The sequence below is a fragment of the Acanthaster planci genome, linkage group LG05 (assembly GCF_054643075.1).
Source record: "Acanthaster planci isolate LZ-2023a linkage group LG05, COTS_SCS, whole genome shotgun sequence".
Taxonomy (NCBI): domain Eukaryota; kingdom Metazoa; phylum Echinodermata; class Asteroidea; order Valvatida; family Acanthasteridae; genus Acanthaster; species Acanthaster planci.
Genome location: NC_141781.1, coordinates 9,652,111 through 9,674,447, shown reverse-complemented (window position 1 = coordinate 9,674,447; position 22,337 = coordinate 9,652,111). Strand labels below are relative to the sequence as shown.

General features: G+C 39.8%; 1 protein-coding gene across 2 annotated transcripts in view; it reads left to right on the top strand.

Moving 5' to 3' along the window:
• Positions 1-459: 459 nt before the first annotated feature.
• Positions 460-22,337, top strand: part of LOC110987066 (ras GTPase-activating-like protein IQGAP1) — a 61,658-nt gene continuing 39,780 nt past the window's right edge. For both annotated transcript variants that reach the window (XM_087137423.1, XM_087137422.1), the window contains exons 1-5: positions 460-951; positions 7,611-7,716; positions 13,676-13,832; positions 19,244-19,321; positions 21,393-21,469. In XM_087137423.1, the coding sequence (XP_086993549.1) occupies positions 876-951; positions 7,611-7,716; positions 13,676-13,832; positions 19,244-19,321; positions 21,393-21,469 (494 nt within the window). In that variant the 5' untranslated portion in view covers positions 460-875. The remainder of the gene's footprint in view (positions 952-7,610; positions 7,717-13,675; positions 13,833-19,243; positions 19,322-21,392; positions 21,470-22,337) is intronic.

The following is a 22,337-nucleotide window of genomic DNA, read 5'->3' as shown; positions in this document are numbered from 1 at the left end:
ACATCACTTGACTTGTTGGAAAAGATGTGTGACTCGGAAGAAGATTACTCGGTTACAGCACTGCTTTCGGGGATGAAAATGAATCTTCATTGTCTGAAAACAACAAAGAACTCGTTTTTCACCTTCAGTTTCCCCTCTCGAAATCATTTTCCACAATAGGCTAAACTCAGAGCACTAAAAGAAAGTTGTAAATATGCATCATTTAACTTCCACGAAAATGTTTTAATAAGTTCAAAATTCCAACGGTTCTTTTCTTTTGTTGAATTTACGCATCTTTTCAAGCCCTCTGAACTTCATGTCCGCGGGTTACAGAACGAAAGTACGCCACCTTTTGCCACCGGGCAGGCGTGTAATAAGTAAAAGTTTAATAAAAAATGGTACGCAGTAGCCACTTGTGTGGCACGCACTAACCCAGCCGAATACCACGTGTCGGAGGCGGGCAGTCCAGTCAATCAAATTGCAGGCGCGCGCTATTGTGGCCGTACACGTCAACACAACGGTACGAACCACCTGCATGAAGTGAAGATTCAGGATGATTAGATGAGTCTCATCATCCAAATTCCCCCTTTGTGAGGAGCGTTTCTTGGTAGGGTAAATACTCACTGGAGCTGTGGTAGGAAGTGATGCATTGCAGACGATGACTTTGGAACGCTGCTACCGGTAAATAAATAGCGCAGAATAGCAGGGAGGTTTACGGAAGTAGCCAAGGAGTTACCGTGCGCTAACACTGTTGCTGAGCTGAGTGAGAGAGAGCAGTCGAACTATACAGTACCACAACTTGCACACGCCCCGGTGTGTAGCTGTTCGTGTTTGTACCAGGGTCTGGTCTGACCGCTTTTTGTGATAGTTTAACCTGCTCAAACCAGCCGGGGGAGATGGCTAGCACTGCTGGGGATGTGCTGAACGGCACAGCAGATGATATTGATGGGCGAGTGTCTGCGGAATATGACCGTAAGTGATGACTGGGAACTCAGTTAAATTGTCCGTCATGCCCGTGTCTTAATAATGCCTTACTTCATCACGTTCATCCATGCATGAACATGTCTGATGTAGGCCTACATTCAGTATGAACAAGGTCACAACTACGCGTGGGCTATCAGCTGTAAATATGTTTTTATTTCTGTTGTATTTTAAGGCCAAGAGAATGAAAGTTTTAGATTTGCCTCCATAATCCACCGCCCACATGCTCCAAAACAGCCCGCCGAAAAAAATCATTCTTTACGTAAAATTCAATTATTTTTGCAGTCAAAAACATTCCAAATCCTAAATCATAAAGCAGCAGTAAAATGCACTCACCTAGGTACCTCTGCATACCTACATGTACTACAAAAAGTAACAATTAAATTCTCTACATACGCAGGGCCTCTAGGACACAGAGGATACCAGGTACATGTAGCAAGATATCTTGCTAAAATAAATAATGAATAATGAAAAAAGCTTCATTCTTTATAAATTGTTCCAGACGCAAATCTAAAACTTTCATTCTCATGGCCTAAGTGTACAAATTATCAAAATTGACCAGGTTCATGCTAGAATGTTGAGGTTCACGCAGCCATTTCACTCGACAGGTCTCCCATTTTCATCTCCCTCGGATACGTACTTCTCTCTCCGAAAAATTATGTATGAGGGACCCCGGTTATGCAACTCTTTTACAGACTCCTTGAAAGCATCAAAGAATTTGTCTGCTTTTAAACGTAACCTAAAAGTAATTTTAATGAACATTTACACTGATGATAAGTCTCTCCTGGTTTAGACTGGTTTGGAATGTGTATTTGTTTTTGTCCTGTCTAGTTTATATATACATGTATATATATATGTACTGTGATGTACATGTACAAAGTAACTTGTTAAAGGGGCCCATACTTGCAAGCAGTGCTTTATGATGGGTTCCTCTTCAACCACCCTATTTCTGTCCATACTTTTTGTAATCCGAAGATGTTCGGATTCACAAGTGTCAGTGTTGTAGGTCTCGAGACCAGTTTTTCGTGGTCTCGGTCTCATGTACATGTACTTTCAATATTTTGCACTGGTCTCTCTTTACGCTTTTTGAACAGTCGGCTAGAATGCCGAGGCAGTACATATAAATACCCGATAAGATAGACTAATACCATAGGATCCCACTTAGTCAAACTGAACAACGGGCATGACCTGCCACTCCATATTCAAAAATGTGTGATTTCTCCATTTTCGTAGCCCCATGCTCCCACCATGGGCAGGTGCCTACAGTAGGTTGGGCAAGCAGATAAGTAACTTGTTACCACACAGATTTCTTGAAGTGACTCACACAGATGTATAGGAATGGGTGGCTTGTTGAGTCTGCAGCCATGCTGTCTGTTGGCCCGTCTGGTAGAGATTGTTTTCCTTACAAATGATGGCATTCTAATTAAGTTCATGTGTATGACTGATAAAACGGTTGACTGATTGGAAATGCATTGAGGAGAACTGAATTGCTACATGTACTGCAATACATGTATGCATTATTGTAATGATTCTGGACTAGCTCGTCTGAATTAAATGTGCTTAGGGTGTGGAAAATCAAGCAACATATTAACTTTTTTTCAGGTGGACAAGTGGGATTCCTACTATTTGGGGAATACATTTTGAGTGACTGTGCCATTTATTTCTCATCTTATGCAATATTTGAAGCCTGTCTGTTGCCTCACAGCCTTACAGAAGAAATTTGGAATTTGGTTTCTTTTTTTTTTACTTTGAAAACTGGGGAAAAAAGTTGAAACTTTGACCTCACCAGTTCTCTGTCCTCCAATTCTGATAGAAACAAAAGGAAAAAAGGCTGCATTTTCATCGAAGGAACTGTTGTGACATTCTTTGTTTCATGCACATGTAAAACATAAAAGAAAAAAAATTGTTTGGACAAGGTTGGCCACAAAGCTTTGTGGCCCCCCTCCCAGCATGAATAGGTTTGGACAGTTTGGACAGAATGTCAGACAATTTCATCTCAGTAATTTGTTTTCCTCCCTCAGCTGCATGGAGCTCATGCAAAATTAATCCCATTTCTCGCATCAAGGTCATGCATCATTACCTTTGCAGCTGGCTACCCTGTTGGTCTGTAAATTGGGTTTTAATATCCATCCTGGGCATGGATGCATCTGGCCGCATTTGCATACATGTACGTCTATTTATAAATTGCAGCAATCTTGTGCCCAGACTTGCACAAGTTAATCATTCACACGGGTCACTTCAGATGTTTTTTTTTTCACGTTAGTATTAAAAGCACCCAATAAGCACAACTATTCCAGGGTTGCTTTTCAGGTTTTCATATCATACCATGTACTGTACATGATTATATTTGAAACAGGACTTGACAGTAAACCTGATATTTTCCGTACGCAATAGGTACAGTCCAAGTACATGTGCATGTGTGCAGAAATGGAAATTCCAAGTTAATTTATTGCAACAGGTATGTACGGTCTACATGGACGCACCGTACATGTACCGGTACTGTACATGTAAAATTTTAGAGGAGAGATCATGTAGAAAATTGTTGTTGGATACAATGGAGAATTTTGGCAAGCGTTCATAATTAGAATGTGAACGCTCACTGTTACCGGTACGTGTGTTTTACGTGTAGTTTCTAACTTAGTTTTTAAACTTGAAATTTGCCTGCTGGCATAAATGCATATCGGTATGTACATGTACATGTACAATATATGTAGTAAATGTATGTTGTTATTAATAGAAAAATGAAACAGGGTGTGTGATTCCTCATTCCATTTGGAATCAATTCAAAAGCAGGATTGTAAGAGTCTGTTTAATCATTCCACATGTAGTAAAGCACATCACAGGATCCTTTGGAATTTTGATCTCTGTACCAGAATTGGCCCTTTTAAGAATTTGCTTTTGAAGTACATGTACTGTCGGATGCTTTGAAGGCAAGGGGTGTGCTGCAACACTGCTGAATATGTCTCACATTTGGTGGCCATCATCACAAGTTCACGTGTTGGCCCATATATCGATAGTACTAGTATGTACCGGTACATGTAAATGTACTTACATGTTTTGCATACAATAAATAATGCGCAGTACCTACCCGTATGTACATGTACTCTTGTGTGACAGTGCCGATCTATATGTAGGGTTTCTTTTTATGCCCTAGAAATCTTTTTTATGTTTCTTTTTCAAATATTGCACGATATTTTCATCCACATCTCAGACAAATGGATGATCGTTCCTGGCTGACGATAATGTTTTTTAACATTTCTTTTGAAGTTTGGAATGCCAAGTGGCCATGCTGCATATTTATGCATGCTCAGTGACATTCATGTGTACATGTACGCATACAGTGTAGTTCAGTCCTATTGTGTTGGTGGTACTGAACTGTACAATGTAGGACAATGCTGTTAGAGCATAGAGGTACATACATTACATGTACACACCATTATGTGACATAGAAATTTATTGTGAACAGTCACCATGCTAGTGGTCAACTGAACAGAGAATTAACACCCTTTGCAACCAGTCATGTTCAACTGAACTTACTGAAGTCCCATTTGCAAACATTCATATGACATTCAGTACTTTTTCACCTCATGGCAAAAGGTTTGAACTTCCAGAAAATTCATGCAATCAGCAAATACATGTACACGTGTACATGTATCTACATGTACTTGTACATGTAAGGTGTATGCACCAGTAGAATGAGATTCATATAATTATTAACAGTCTGCAGTATTAATTAAATCATAAGAAAAATTAAAAAAAAAAACAAGAAAAATCTTAAATGTTTATGGTACATGTAGATGTACAGTGGATCACTGTTAAAACAAGGTCCTTGACAGTACCCTTACCGGTACCTTGCATTATTGAAAAACAAAGACTTGGAACCTAAAATTGTCCTTGTTATAAATATGACCTTGTACTAACGGTGCTCTTCTTACATGTATCTGTGTTTGACTGTATCCTGACTTTCAGGATGAATTTAAGAGCCATTACCCAACTGAGAAAGCCTCTGCTTCTTTTCAAGGTGTACAGAAATGGATTTGTTCTGGCACCTAAACTGGTGTGGTCATGGTGGTAGGCTACATGCAGGGTACCAATATACCGGTACTGCTGGTACATGTACCTACCGTGTACCTACCGTGTACATAAGTTCAAGTTGGAATGGCTGAACTACAAAAGTACAGTCCTTTTATTAAAAGAATGCAAATAGAACATGTAGGTTATCTGTAAATGCATAGAGACTGGTGGGCAGTACACAACTGTACATGTACATTTTAATTAAACTGTCTCTCACCTTTTTAAAGGTATTGAGTTAATGTGTAACCGTAACTCCTTTTGCTTGAAATTACAACTCTACGTTGTACATCTCTGCTGGTAGTTTTGCTTTAAAAAGAACATTTTGAAAACTGATACTACAGCAAAATAAGGAGATGACACTATTGGGATACATGTATCATTTTAGCAAAGTTGGGATATTTGTTTTCAATTACCAGTAGATTGCATCAGAGCATACTTACATGTATGTTATGTTTTTCCTTGCCTTTATAAAAAAAGCACCGTGCATAATCACTTCTTAGGGCTGTAATTGGTCAAGTTTTGGCCCCTGCTGATGTTGCGGTGTATACAATTGTGTATTCCCACAGATACCTGTATTTGCCCTCTTAAAGCTGAATGCAAGTCATGCCTTTCTCGTTACCAGCAACATGCCCTACCGGTACCACTTGGCAGTTTTCCTTCTTAATTAATGTGCATGCTGCAGCTGTACATGTACAAACAAAACATGAATTTTGGTTATACCTTCAAGTTAGAGGGCTCTTTGCATTTTGAAGGGAAAAGGAAGAAATCACAGATTTAAATGTATGTACACCATGTACATGTAGCACACATTTACATGTACTGGTTGTTTCGACACGTGGGTGTACATGCCAGTGTACGTGTATCACATGTGAAGATTCCAGTTGACAGAAGTACGCACGTACTGCACGTTCTCTCATCTGGAACAGGAAACATTTGTTATGGTTAAAAACCAGGCCCCAAATTTAATCCGCTGTGCACATACATGTATATCCACATACCATATACATGTGATGTCAATTGAATGTTGACTACACAGTCATTATATGACATTATCTACGCAAATTGAAGTGACAGTGGTGTAGAAAGCTATTTAAATCTTCCAAACAGTATCCAGACATTGTCAGGGTACTATTACATGCATTATTAAGCCCCTTTCAAAATGAGATACTACATATATACAGGTAGGTACGCGTATATGTATTGTACAGGTACAGTACATGATAATGCATTGCTTTAGTAAACTCTGTTGAATTTAATGCACCAGTAAAGGAGTTGTGGCAGTCATTGAGCCTTGTCCCACACTCATTCAGTTCTGGTACTTGTACCAGCATGTACGTGCAAAGTGCTTGCAAGTTGCAAATACCCGGTACATGTTAAACGCACCCGTGTCCGTGTACATTATTTTTTGAGTGCTCAAGAATGAGGTGTTCTGTGCTTACAAAGATGAAAATCCTTCCGTCAGCTCATGGTACTTGCACATGTAGCTTGAGATGCTGGGTTGCAACGATGCTGGGTTGCAACGATGCTAGATTGCAACGATGCTGGATTGCAACGATGCTGGGTTGCAACGATGCTGGATTGCACCGATCCTGGATTGCAACGATGCTTGGTTGCAACGATGCTTGGTTGCAACGATGCTTGGTTGCAACGATGCTGGATTGTAACGATGCTGGGTTGCAATGATGCTGGATTACAACGATGCTGGGTTGCAATGATACTTGATTGCAACGATGCTGGTTTGCAATAATGCTGGTGTCCCTTTTCTCAAAGTTTTCATCCCTTTTTATTTACCGGTACCTATATCTTTTGGTTTTGTGTGCAACACTAACTGGGGCAGGCGATGTGGCTGGAATGTACATGTAGAAATTCAGCTTCAGAGTTTGGAATTGTTGACTAACCTTGCAACCAGTAATAGAGTCCTACCGGTATTTCTCACTTGGTCCACTTCTAAGTTTCTGTACTCCCATGGAGGAATGTATTTTCATTCCTTCATTAATTAAATGTACATAATGGAACATGTACCCAGGTATGTACACTTGACAAAGGTTGCTACATGCAAAATGTATGTTGTACATTGCATGTATGTGAATGGAATTTCGGGCTTTTCATGGTGAAAGACGGCGAAAAAGAACCACACATATTCATAAGAGATATATTCCTTCGCTTGGTGCTACTGCAAGCCTTTCCACCTATTGATGTATGTGAATGTTAGAATTTGCAGGATATCATTGTAATCCTGTAGCCACAATTCTTCCATGTACAGGTACATTGTAGCTTTACACAAAATACATTTACATGTACCTGGTACATGTGGTACAAGTGTATCTGATAATCAGCTAGTTATTCAATTAAGATGAGATTTCAATCTCAGCTTGTTTAAACTGAATCAGAGGCCTTCAGGGAGAAATTTGAATCCAGATTTTATACTTGGATAATCAATTCTGAAAATTAAGAGACAACTAAACAAACAAACTGACAAACAAATGATTGAAACATATTTTGAGGGCTTCTTGCCAACAACCTCGTTATGTAGAATTCTTAAAAAACTTTTTCACCAACCCTCATTCCTTGCCCAGATGAACATGAGGAAATGCCAGTGCGGGCGTCCGGGGAAGAGATGGACGAGCAGCGGATGAAGAACATCGCTTACCAGTACCTGTGCCATCTGGAAGAGACCAAGAAGTGAGTGCAGCCAACATCTTCACCACTCTGTCCCTCCTTCCCCCCCTCCCCTCTCCCACACTTTGCATGGGTGGGAGGGTTTATGTACTCAAAGAGTTAAGCTGCATCCAGGTCTCGGGTCTATTTTTGTTATACAGCTACTGTATTTGTCTGCTCTGCCATAATGAGTCGCATGTCACCAGAGCTACTTTTGAGTCAGAGGCCTTTGGAAAACTCTTGCACAGTGTTTAAGCAAGAGGAATCCTCGACATTTTAACATTGATGCATTGTCCACTTTCATCATACCAAACTGAGTGACACATACCGGTACATGTACCAAACCAAAGAGCTCAAATTCCTCAATCTAATACAGTGTAAAACTCAAAAGTGGCTCCAGTGACTTGTGACTCATTTTTACAGAGCAGGTCACATTTGACTGACTGTAATGTGAGATGTTGAGATTTTTACATTCGAGGAACCTGCAATACTCTGAGAATAGTCAGGGGTGCCATGCCTCCTGAAGGCAGATGCATGCATGTCCCCCATTGCACCATTCGACTACTGTAGTTTTCTTTCATACCCATGTCAACAAGTTGGACCTGGTTTTGTGACTTTCTTTGTACGTAAAATCATCACAGTGTCCTGGTAGCCTTGGAGTGGGTACCGTACATGTACATGTATGTGTACAGGGTATGTGAAATCGTGCAAAGAAGTAAACAGAACTTTGTTTTTGTAAACTGGATATACGACCCTACTCGACCAGTGAAATAACAGTATCCAAGACATAACAATGCCATTTATTGTACATACACTGTGCATGTGTGTTTTTACCTTTGGGGAATCAAAATTGCATACCAGTACATACATGTACACGTACCGTGTTTACAGTGTATGTCTACCGGAATATACACTACAGTGGGTAGAATGAGGGGTCTGCACATTTGTACAATGTTATATACCAGTTTGACATCTGTGTAACCGTTCTATGTTTGCCATTGAATGAAGGTAGAATGAGACATGCCAGATACAGGCATTACAGGGGTCAGACTGTGGCTTTTATTTTGCCTTGGATACAGTTGAATTACAGCCAACAAGAGGGCACGGTCCGTCCTCCAAAACTTGTTTGTTCCACTTTGCAACTCCTTCCCCAACACATTCCCATCCATTTGCAAAGCCTCGTTGAATCATTTTCTAAAATAATTCAAGGAGTGCCGTCCACAGATCAAAGTCAAGGTTGGTATTCAATTTTGATTGATTCCAAAGCTGTTGATCTCATTTGCATATATCTTTCAGTATGCTAAAAAAAACCACCTTGAGCTTCAGCACTATAAGAATGCATCGAATCGTGGCTGTCAAAAAGAAGTTCACAGTGATGCATTTTTGTGAGATTTAAAAACATTTTCCCATTGTTGACTCAGTTTGTTGACTATGCAATTCTGAAATTACCCCCCTTCCATGACAACAGGTGGTTTTCCTCAGTTAGTGTGGTACAGTAGTGTACTGTACAATGTACATGTACCATGCAGTACATGATATGTAAACAGTGATGGTTCTGTAAATAATCTCTACCTGATCATTGCATCATCTGCTTGTATGGACTGGGACATAAACAATCTCTACCTTAGGTACAACTGCAGCAGGGGATCTTGCTCCTGGGCCGGCCCTTGCATTGATCTGAATGGAAACCACCCAAAATAAATGAATTTTTGACCTCCTGGGCTCAAGGGCAGAGCTTGGCAAGGAGGAGGGTGTGACTCATCGGATTTTGTGTTAACCAGGCTTTAGAGGTCATGCCTGAGGAACCGGTCCCATGCAGACCCAGATGGGAAGCTGTGATGTGGTGGAACCAGTATTTGGAATCAGATTAAAGGGGGGGTTTCAGTTCCTCCTGTGAGAGACTTAGCAAAGGAGGGGGGGTGTCGCTCTCTGTGTGTACCATACGGTACCTTGATACATGTAGGTTGCAGGAAAATTTGCTACGACAAGAGGAAGTTGCAACAGGTTGATGTTACATGTACACTGGCTGACATGTGCGTCCTAAAAATACCGGTAAGGCATTGTTATGGCCTAAAAATTGACAAGTGTGGCACATACGATAAATTCCCCGGTCTGTTTCTTAGTTGGTTAGATCTCCACAAGGCTCAGTGTGAATTTTTTCATTCCTTTACCAGAGTTTCAAATACCTCTAAAAATGCTGCTTTGTAATATTGTTGCTGATTTAATACCAGTAACTGGCTTTCAATTTTTTAGGAATTATTATGGACTGTGAGTTTTCAATTGCTCCATATTTGTAGACTGGTCATAGTGTCAACTGTAGTTTTTCATAGTCATCACCTTATTTGCCTACACTACGTGTATGCACATATACATGTACACTATACATGTACATGTACGGTACCCCGGTACCTGCATAATTCTTGTTTGATAATTGTATGAAATTTTCAACGCAGCCTACTAGTAAGCACCTTAATGTACACAGTACATTTACTCTAATCACCAGTGTTAATATCAATGTTGGGATATCTACACCGGTTTCAACAGCATGCCTAGCCCAGGATTATGTGAACTTTCATAATACTGGTACAGGGACTAATCCCAGGAGACACCATACCTGTAACTACACAGGCAGAGGGTAAAATTAGATGCAACAGTGCTTTGACATCATCCTTTTTTCAGTCTGCCATTTGTCAAGGTCAGCTGAGCTGTCATGTACATGTACAAAGTGTCAGCCACTGACTGTTGTGTGGACAGAATAAGGGAAGGTGGTCCAAAACTGTCAGGTGTCTGACCATAATTTCAGGTGGCATCTCATTCACATACATGTACATGTAGGTTTCACTTTCAGCACAGCAGCGGTTCTTAAACTTAGGGTTCAAGTGCTTTGTGGCAAGGCACAACGCATAGCTTTCACATTGGTCAGAACATGGTTAGAACAAAAACTATAGTCTCACTGTTTACAAAGTTGAGGCCGGTTTATACAGTGCACTACTTGACACGAATGCTAACATGAACTTGGAATTGAGATGTTGGAAGGGAGGGAGCAAATTCTAACAAATTGCACTGCAAATCTTTTATGACATCAAATTTGCTTCACCTTCTCATTTGCCGGGAAGTTTGAACGGGTCTTTACAGGTGTCAAAAGCCATGACAATTTCCAGCAATACCAAGTACTGGTACAGGTACAGTACATGTACATGTACCGATATGTACTGTATGCAGTTGTACATTAAATCAGTACATGTATCGGTACATATTATGTACATGGCTGTCTCATGACCTTTAATGGAGGATTTGGGACTGTTAGGATTAATGGGGCATGGTGCACAAAGTATTGACACATCTGTGACCCAGACAAATACAAACACTGTGCGCGCATCCATCTATAGTCCCAGCTGGCATTGTGCCCTTGCAGTGTAACTTTAATCAAACCAGTCTGGACATGAAACAACACACAGGCTATCAGGGTTGCACTGCAGGCTGACCTCACATGACCTTCAGGCAAAGGAGAAAAAACAGATGGGTATATTTTAGTTTTATTTATTCCTTCCTCTCTCGATGAAATGGTTTCTACATTTGAAGTACATTACATGTACCGTACAGGTTCAGACCTTTATGGCCTAATTTGTATGAAAGGGAAGAAGCCTGAGTCAGTTTCCCATCTTGTCGTGCTTGTGTGTTCAATAAATTTTACTCGCTGTTATTTTGTTTAAATTACATATAGGGGGGTACCTTTATAAAGTGGAAAAATATCAGTACATGTACCAGGGTACTGCCCTGTGATGTGCACATCAGGAAGATTTCTTTTATTGGAAAAGATTTGAACTGATTTGTGGGGACTTGATGTCACAATAATGTTTTGGTACATTTACCGGTATACGGTATATACATGTACACGAAATCTATGGACTAAATACTGTATGTACATGTACGGTACATACATGTAAGTACACATGTACATGTGTAAATTGCTCGGTCTGTGTTTAGATGTCAAATTAGTTTTTATTCCAGTAATGAATACCAGAAATTTAAACAGCACATGTGCATGTACCGGTACAAAGCAATTTGGCATTGGTTACCAGTATCGGTACATTTCGCAGTAGTTACCACAGCACTGTTACTGGCATATGTACCATTCAAAATCAGCAGTCATGCCAGTGCCAAACTGAATAGGCGTTGTACATGTATTTATGTATGTTGTCATTCTCAGAAATGTCTCTAAGTCCAGATACGACCTTCTGCTTCCATGTCAGTGGTCCCAGAGTCTACTTTGTTAATAATAAACCGGGAATGATCAGCGAAAATCATTTCACAGTTGATGCCATATGTTTTTGCCATCGGACTTCCTGATATACATGTGCATGTACATTGTACATGTATGGTACCCGGTAGTTACCCGGTACTTGGGGATGCATTTTCCGTAACTGGCATTTTGAGGCTCCACATAAATGTCATTTGGGTCGTTTGAATCATTTCTAGAGGAAGTATTGGAAGTGTTTATGGGGGCTGGAGTAGTTGATGGGTGTGTCTCTGTGTAGTGTCCTGACCCCTGATCTCTGACTTTGACCTTACATGTAAGGGATCTGCAGACAGGAAGTACATGTACATGTATGCATAAATAGAGCCATGTATGGAAATGAGCTGCGCAAATGAATGTGCAATTACTGATATTTTGCAATATTGTTGGTACGGTTTAACCAGAATGTGTACAGCAGTGCAAGTTCATGCACTGTACATGTACAGTGCCTGGTACCTGTGCGTCATGTACAGTACATGTTGCAGTATCTATTACCTACTACCGATAGTTGTTTCATGGTGGTTTTTGTTCAGAACTTACGCGTACATATTTATATGGGTAATTCCAGAAATTAGGGGCGAATCCAATTTTTTTCATGTCCCTGTCACATCTGACATATGATTTTGTAAGTTCAGAACACATAAATTTCTTATTTCCAAGGGTGATTAATGAATGCAAATTGGTACCTGCCAAACAAATAGTAAAAGTTTGAAATCAGTTCTGGTGATACATATTTCCATGTGAAATAACAAAGGTCAGGTGTAAGAGGGACACAAAAATGCCACAATTTTGTACCCCTAATTTCTGGAACTACCCGTACCGGTGGAGGGACAACTTGTACTCTGCAAACTTGTATGCTCTACAGTACAATGTACATGTACATGTAATGTACTGTATATGTTACATGTTGGTGATTGTACAGTGTACTGTACGTGCACTGGTACATGTATGTACACAGTTCAGAGGAAAGGGAGTCAACTGTAGTGTAGGGTAGGTAGCTTAGTGGCAAGCCAAAGTTAGGTTGAACCGCAACACACGTCACTACGGGCATAAGCTCATCTCCCAATTTTCTCATCGATTCTGATGATGTTGTGTCAGCATTTCGTCATTCAAGGAATAGTCATGTTAAAGCTGCGTGTGAAGTGAAAAAAAGTGCACTTCTGGACTAACCTACGGTAACAGCCACTCAGTCCATCTTTGACCATTTTTGGAAAAAAATCAGTGTGAAGAGAGTAAAGTAGTTTTTGGTCTAATGTACATGTAGAGAAGTTGCCCTGGATTTAGACAAGTGGCCACTATTTCCCCATTCTTGCTGAAATGCTTGCTCTTACTATAACATCGTCATGTGAGGGGGCAGTTTCCAGTTTCAGCACTGAAAGTGAAATCCTGAAAGTGAAAGGCCTTCAACAGAGTCTTGTGGAAACCAATGGGAACCCTCAACATACTGTACATGTGTACATGTCCATGCACCTGAATTTCACTCACATAACATCGATTTTCATCAGGATACCAGACTAAATGAGTGATACATCAGAAGAAAAATCTCACTTAGCTCTGTTTGATCCACACTGGGATAAACTTTCTGGAAAAATGGCCTCAACACACATTTTTGTAGGATGGTACCGGTACTTGTATTAAAATTCGTCAAATGTTTTTTTTTACTTTCCTTTGTTTGCCAATCATCAGGTGGATAGAGGCCTGCATAAACGAGGAACTCCCTCCCACCACCGAGTTGGAGGAGGGGCTGAGGAATGGCGTGTACCTGGGCAAGCTGGCTCATTTCTATGCCCCGGAAAAGGTGCCCCTCAAGCGCATCTATGACAAGGAGCAGTCGAGATACAAAGTGAGTTCTGTCCGGGCCAAGCTGGATTTGATCACCTCCGAAAAAATTTTCTTTTAAAATGATAAGTTCCCTTCTTTACTGTACCAATACATGTACGGTACTTGAATATTTGTTACAGTATTGCTACGTGTTCGGTAGTTGTCATCATAAAAGTACCTTGAGGCACAGTGTACTACACATACATGCACCTGTACATATTAAAACATGACCTTCCTTAATGCTGGTTCTGATGAAAGTTTCCTCTGTTAAAAATCAAAAAGTAATAAATGATTGAATTGAAACTTAAATCATAAGACAACATGCACATACAGTGTAATATCATAGCTGTATGAAACATCTACCTGTAACTCTGCATGGTAGTAATTGATTAATACTTACAAGTACAAGTGGCATGGGCAGGTTTTTTGTTCTTACCATAAATTTTGGAATGACAAGTTTAATCGATATCCCCTGCAAACATCTCAGCTACAGTAATGATTTCAGAGACAGTATTCAGATTGCCTTTCAGGTTGTGATTAGGAAAGACTCAAAAATCTTCATTTGTGGAAAAGTTTGCATTTCATTATCTGCTGGGAGTGGACAGGGAGGTTTTGAAATCATTCGATGACGCATGCATTAAATTATCACGTGAACAACAGTCCTGGTATTACGTAGATAAATGTTTGCATAGGAATTAAGAAACCGTTTGAAACCAACCAGGCGCACTTTTCCAGGCACCATGTTATTGAATGTGGTATCCTGTGGTTCAAAACAACAGGATGCTTATGGAATGACCCCACCTTCCTCTGTCAGTAGCCATGAAGTAGTAACACATGCACGAACAGTGCATGTACACATGCTCACATGCAGAAGTTTCGTACTGCTCCAGGGAAAGAGTTTACCCGTTGAAGTTGTTCTCTACTTTTTTCTCAACCTTTTGTCCTGATATCATGTTGCACTTCAAGCAACTCATTGACTTTCGTAAATTATTAATTCACATATGTACTACCTGCACATCATGTGAAATTTGTGTGTACAGTACATTTGTTTCTGCAAGCCGTTGTAAAAGTAATTGATAATGATATTATTGGTTACTTGATTGAAATGCATTTAGTATGGTACCACGGGTCTACTGGTGCAATATGATCATTCGTTTATGCTTGCGATGCATGGTTACAGCTACGAATGGTCTATTGGATGTCACTGTTGGTCAACCCACAGCAGCGGAAAGCAAGGCCCCCTGCTCCAGTAAATGATCTTCTTAAATCAAATTAATCTGGTTATTCTATTGCTGTGTTTCCCTAATCACTTTGTTCACAGATTGTGCCCCCTAATACTGCACACTGTTGTCGTTATGGTACAAGTGGGCAGTGATTCTGAGTATTTATCCATTAAAAAAAACGTAAGCTCATTGCAGAAAGTACACATGCACCAGTATGTATCTTTAACTTCTGAACAAAGCAAGAATGGAAACTACACTCTTCATACACCCCGAGGGTGCCAGCAGACTACCTGGTTGGTATTGTATAGTGTATTTGTTATGTACATGTACATGTACTGTACATGTAGGTTAGAGCCATAACCCAAAAATGAAAATCTAAATGCCCACAGGGTGCAGTGTACATATGATGATGTACATGTACATTGTGTACATGTACATGGTTATTTGGAGGTGCTTGTAGCTGTTGCAGTGGAAATGACGCTCCAAATAGAAAGGAATTCCTGATGGGTTTGGGTTTCACCCTTGAGTGGTCCCATACAACAAAAAATGAGGTGTGGGCTGGCTGAACCCAGTGTGCACAGTGTGGAGTGTACATGTACTGGTACAGTATTCGTACATGCTACCTGTGATCCATGTACCTACCGCTACTTGAATGCAATGCATGTGGACATTTACTGTGTGTATTGTAAACATGTAATTTGTGGTAGGGGGCCACTGCCTCACTGTTGGAAAAAGTTCCAATTGTATGAGTGGTGACTTTTAAAATAAACTAACATACTTGTACATGTATTTGTTTTACGAATGATTTGCAAATTTGGAAAATTCTTTCGCCCAGTCTTCGTTCACATTCATGTACATGTACATCTGTTTGGTTACTAGGATTGGAGCTCAGCGGCATTCGAATTGCATTATCCGTACATTGGCTTTTTATGCAAGCTGTTTCAAACATCTAACTGAAGAGGGGGAAACCCAGAATTAAAAAAAAATGACATCTGCCTGGCATGAAAACTTTCCAAGTACATGTCAATTCACTGAGCCAAATCCACGCCCTCTGCCGCCCATGTTATGTACGTGTACAGTGTATGGTGTGTTCATGTATGCTCACATTTTTAGGCAATTTTCTCAAGAATTTTCAAACTGGTAAGCAATGCAGGAAAGCCAACAGATCAATTCAAGTACATGTAAGCACATCTCGTCAGGCTACATGCGTGATTAGTTCCATTAATATTGATCTTCATCAGTCATTTCCTTATTTAACAATTGATGACTCACACCGCACAGAATGCTGTACACTCTGTGCTTTCAATAAATAGTACTGATGTACTGTTCCCATGTTGGGATGTAGGTCAGGCTTTTTCTTATGTTTATTTTATAAACAGTGGGCCAGTAACATCAGTTGCAATAATGATGTTGGACAATTTAAATAAAGGTGTTGACAAGAATAATAAACTTGGAGTGTGCATTTACCACTGGCAGCTCCCTACTCCCGTTTTGAGTTTTTGAAGTATTCTGTGAGGACTTTTTAAGTGTAAGGAAGGCTACCCCTCTCCCTCAATTTGGCAGAGTAATGTTTACGTACATGTACAGTACATGTACTTGCATGCACATTGGTTTCTACATGTACTTGTATTGGAACATGTCTAGCATTTCTAGTGCCAGCTGGACTTTCATTTCATTTTGTACACTTTTATCATTTTCACAGGCATTTTCAAATGGGATTGTTTTTTTGTGTGTGATTTGTTTATTCTTTTTTGGAAGTGTGTGTGTTGGATTTGTTTTTGTGTGTGGGTGTGTGTGGTAACTATGACTTTTTCCAGATGCATTGTGAGCACAGGCGAATTGTTTCCATGTACAAAATTGCCACATTCATAAACGGCTATCTTCCTTCTTTTAAATTCATTTCCCCTAATCTTTCATCAGCCTGACTGCATACGTACATTGTAAGGGTGCAAAAACCAATTAACAAACCAACAAAAAAATGGAGAAAACCCTGGAGATTTTATCGGAAGCAAGATGTGGCCCATGTTTCTTGATGGATGGGGATCGGATGAAGGACAAGAGTTTGGAGAAAATGGTGCCATCACACTCCAAGGAAATGCCAAGTTATTCTTTAATCATGTGGAAGTTTGACTCAGCTGTCTTTGAAGGAATGACTTCATTAAATTGTTGCATGTGGATAAGCTTTCTTTTGACCTCGTGTCCAACTTCAGTAATTATAGCCATGTTGGAGGTGTCAGTTGCCATCAGTAATAAAAAAAAAAGCTTGCAGTATAATTCTGTTTTCTGGACAGTTTCAAGGCTTGTGACTTTTACTGTTGGTTGGTTTTGGGGGTTGAAGAATGGGTTTCTAAATCTCCCCCCCCCCAAAAAAAAACCACTTGAAGACCAAGCATGTTGATGTACAATGTATGCTGGACAGCAAAAGAAACTTGCCACTTCTGTCAAAGGCCACACATAAAAATTTACTCCATAGAAATTAACCATTTTTGTACACAGGTATGCCGCAATACCCCTTAAACACATGTCCAAAAGCAACTTGTGATTATCCTTTATATTAAAGAAGAAATTGATATGCACAGCAACTTGGTTACTGAATCAAAAGTCACAGAATGTAACAGAATGAGCCTTAAGTTTTACGCTGAATTCAATGTCACAGGACGAAATAAAGAAGTCACATTCAATACTTTTCAATAATGTGTATGCATAGTCAGTGAGGATGGCATCCCTATACCGAAACTACTCATGCACATCATTTTGACAAAACAGGTGTTCACTTTGTCATTGGTTGTTTAAAATGTTGTCCATTCATGGGTCATTTTTGCTTGGTGGAGACTGCTTTTGTGTGTGACTTTCGATTCAGTAACCAAGTTGCTGTGCATGTCAATTTCTTCTTTGTTATAAAGATAATCACTTGCTTTTGGGCACGTGATTAGTAAGGGGTGTTGCAGCATACCTGTATACAAAAATTGTTTATTTCTATGGAGTGAATTTTTATTTGTGGCCTTTGACAGAAGTGGCAAGTTTCTTTTGTTATCCAGTGTATATTACTTAAGTATGTACATGTAAGTATGTTTATGTTTCTTTACAGCTCAAATTCTGTAGAGTTTTTCATTTTGTCATTTTCGCACTGACCTACATGTAGCTACTGTAACCTATCCATAGGTTTTGCTATACACGTACCGATACATGTACAATCAGAAGTGGAGTGGACTTAATGAATGATTGACCATGTCTTTGAATGCTGAGGAATTAAAAAAATAGACACCCGCATCATAGATGTACATTTCTCTTCTGAGCAATTTTACATGTTTGAAAATTGTAATATCAGGTAAGCAAGAAACGATGTGGTTTATGTGTTCTGGTAACATCCTGATTTTCTTCTAAATACAAATCAAATCCTCTCAGATCAAGAATTAAACAAAAGCAACAACAAGAGCTTTAATAGTCAAACACTGAGTGTTTGGGGGCTTCGGGAAAAATTCTAAGCTCTTCGCTGTTAGATTTATGTACGCGTATAACTCAAAAAGTACAGGTGCTGTAAAAAAAGCAGCAGAAATAATGTGAGAGAGTCTTGTTTATAAGTCACTTCTTGTGTGTTTACTATTATGTAATGTTTCACTTTGCATATGTACGTGTGCACAGTGTGCACCACATGCTTTTGTGTGTGCGTTTACATATACCCGTATTTATGAATATTTTGCCAGGGTTACAGAAACCTATTTGTAAAATGTTTGTTTTTTAATTTGTTTACTGGGGAAAAAATTGCATCTTACAATTTCTTTTCACAGCGATGAGAGGACAGCATCTGTGCACGCTTGTGCATGTACTAAGCACAAATCACCAATGTACCTGTGCTATGCACTTTTCCTCAATCCTACATACATGCACTGTACATGTACCTGTAAAATGATAGTGCATATTTGTATGGGTATGCGTATTGAATTGAATGGTTTACTTTGGCCTAAGGGAAGTTGGTGTTGCATTACCAAAGCACCAATATGCTGCTCTTGGGTAGAGTTGTACCCAAGTAGTTAAGATACGTGTATACATGTACATGTACCAACTGATAGCTTCATCCGTCTAAGCCTGGTACCGATACCTTGTAACCTGGCACCTTACAAAACACACATGCAACACAAAGTTTTCCATGCTTGATTGACTCTGTGATTAATGCTTACACATGTTTATTTTTCTTTTGGTCTGTCCACAGAACAGCGGTCTTCATTTCCGCCATACGGACAACACAGTCCAGTGGATCAGGTCGATGGAAACAATTGGACTGCCCTCGGTAGGACTTTGTGCACATATTAATGAGTTATCAATGACACACCACAGCCTGAATTTTGTCCATTTACCAGTTCCAGTTGCGCACAATGATACCAGCCATCACAGGGTCGTAACCAACAGGGGCCTATGCAGATGGCGGTCTGTGAGCTTCTTCATTCCAGTCGTAATAAAAGAGAAATCACATTTAGTTAAAATCTCCACATTTTCTAATACAAAGAAAACATGAAAAAAAAAAATTCTTAGAAAATTACACTTTAAGTTTTTTTCTCCCCAACACTTAATCCAACATTGGGTTATTCCTGTGCCCCTGAGCAGGCTAAACTCACACAGTGTACATATGTACATGCACCTCCAAAAAACCTAAATGGTGTCCACGTACATTATGTGTTCCAGTACATGCACATCATGCCCATGAAGGGTTTACAACTGGTGTGTCTAAGGATGGATACTTTAGTTGTATTTGAAGATGTTCTTCAGTTGTACAATTGTGCAAAGTTATTTCAGTGTCCAAGCAGCATGAAACGCGTACGCATGCCTTTCCTGCACGTCACTTGAAAGTCGTGTTGGTCCCTATTAATTTACAGGTATTTTCATGATTTTTCCATAAATTTTTATTTATCAACAAATACCACAGTCCTCGGCCCCATAAGTCACGTTTACATGTACATGTAACTTTTTTCTCTGGGGCTGCCTGCAGTAAATGTACAGTATTTATACTCTCCACTGGGTTTGTTTTATATGCAGTTAGAATTTTACAGTGCAGCGTTTGCTTGGCAAATATCCTGGTATCGATGGGGCGTGCATTGTCCAACCTTTCCAAACGTAACATCTGCTGTCATGAAATCGCACATGTTAAACCTTTCTGTGCGTTCCATTTACAATGTAAACGTACCGGTACATGGATGGAAATGACGGACTCTTTTTGGAGACCAACATGTTAGTACGATGCATGTAGTCATACATGTACATGTACACGTACCGGTATTTGCATGGTAGACACTACAGCTTCAATATTTGTTCATACTTGGCATGTACCGTACATGCATCATGTGTTTGACATTAGCATTGTAGTTTTGAATACTTTGTACATGTATGTATTTACATGTATTTGTATGGTTACTCTGGGATCAAACAAGTGTTAATGTACATGTATGTGGCCCAGGGTTACATGTACATGTATGTGGCCCAGGGTTACATGTACATGTATGTGGCCCAGGGTTACATGTACATGTATGTGGCCCAGGGTTACATGTACACGTAGCTGAAGGAATCACAAATTATCAAGCCATGTTGTTCAGTTACTACCCGGTAGTACGGTACATGTACCCGCTACCAGTACCATGTGCACATGTAGAGGCTGTGTACATATGCCATACTGTACCATCTGGAACTGTGAAATCGATAGGAACATTCAGCATTTTATCCCCTCTCCCATATTTTTTTTTCATCCCCGAATGTCGAGTGATACTGGTACATCAGAACAGAGAAGCCAGTTTTCTATTGAAGTGAAAACATTTTTACTGAAAAATAGCCCTAGGGCTCATTTTGTGGGATCCTTTCACCTGGGTACAAGTACATTTATATGTACAGTGTGTGCCGTCTGGGAGTGTACAGTGTACATGTACTTCTGGGGATTTTCAGGAGGGGAGGAAGGAGAGAGAACAGATCATTTAATTTCAGTATTGTACATGTACAGTACCAGAACAAATATTTTGTATTAAAATGCAACATAAAACAACAAGTCTACAGTGTCCATATTTGCAGACTATCCTGCATGTACATGTGTGCTTTTTGATCTTACTGTCTTGTGCCATTATATTGGTTTATTGCCTGCAAATTCTGACATTTTGTTTTCGAGATATGACTGAATCAGCCAGTGCTAATCAATTTCTGAACACCACTTCCCTAAGCTGTTATCGGTTTTACATCTAAAAGTCCCAGTGAATCTTTTATCCCAGGCTTCATAATCGCTGGATGAATTGAGGTTTCGTTTTCATTTCAGAGTAATACTACAATACCAACAGTGATCACTAACTGAGATGATCCTCTTCTGTTATTTCAAAATTGTGCAGATTTTTTACCCTGAGACCACGGATGTGTATGACAAGAAGAACATGCCGAAAACAGTCTACTGCCTCCACGCCCTCAGGTTAGTGCGGCATGATTCTAATGACGGAATATGTACTGTAAGATTTGTTGCTTCTACATGTAGTTCCTCTGCCATACACTGTACATGTACATGTATGTATTGAAATGGTACGCTCAGTTATCCTTAACCATCCACGTGGCCACATAATAATTTAATATTCATTTATAATGTGCATTCAAATGTGCTGTACAAGGAAGACATTAAGCGTGGTCAACTGGTCAAGCTGATTGCATACAAGGGCATCTCAGGCGGCCCTCAAACGACCCACATCCACCCACATTTGTAGAGAGGAGACAATAAGAAGCAGTTACAGTTTTATAGTTGGGAGATAAACCCTAGGGAAGAAATTTCTGGGTAAAACCCACAGAATCAGGTGGGGACTGAAAACCAAATCCACATGTGCACCGAGCCGGGAATCGAACCCGGGCTGCAAAGGTGGAAGGCATGGAAAGAAGTACTTGTGCTGTTACTCTGTCAACCCAACTGCCCCAAGTGTGGTACTATCACTTTATTGATGCTGAAAGACGTGTCATCGTCCATGTACCATATATACATGTATATACTGTATGTGTACGCACATACTGTATATATCAGTTGCTAGTTTTATAATTCTTCCTGAAACCCCTTCAGATTTTCTCTGGACATTCTGCCAAAATCAACAGAATCCGTCAGAAACAATTCATTTTTGGATATCCTTAAAAACAAAGTTGATCATAATAACGGATTGGTGTAATCAGCTGTATCAGTTAAAAGATTCAGAATGAACTAATGACTTTTTTTGTCAGTAAAAACTGGATAAATGTATGCCAGTCTGTGTGTGTTAGGGAAGAAAATGAAAATTGAAATGTGAAGTTTTTCTTGCAAGGAA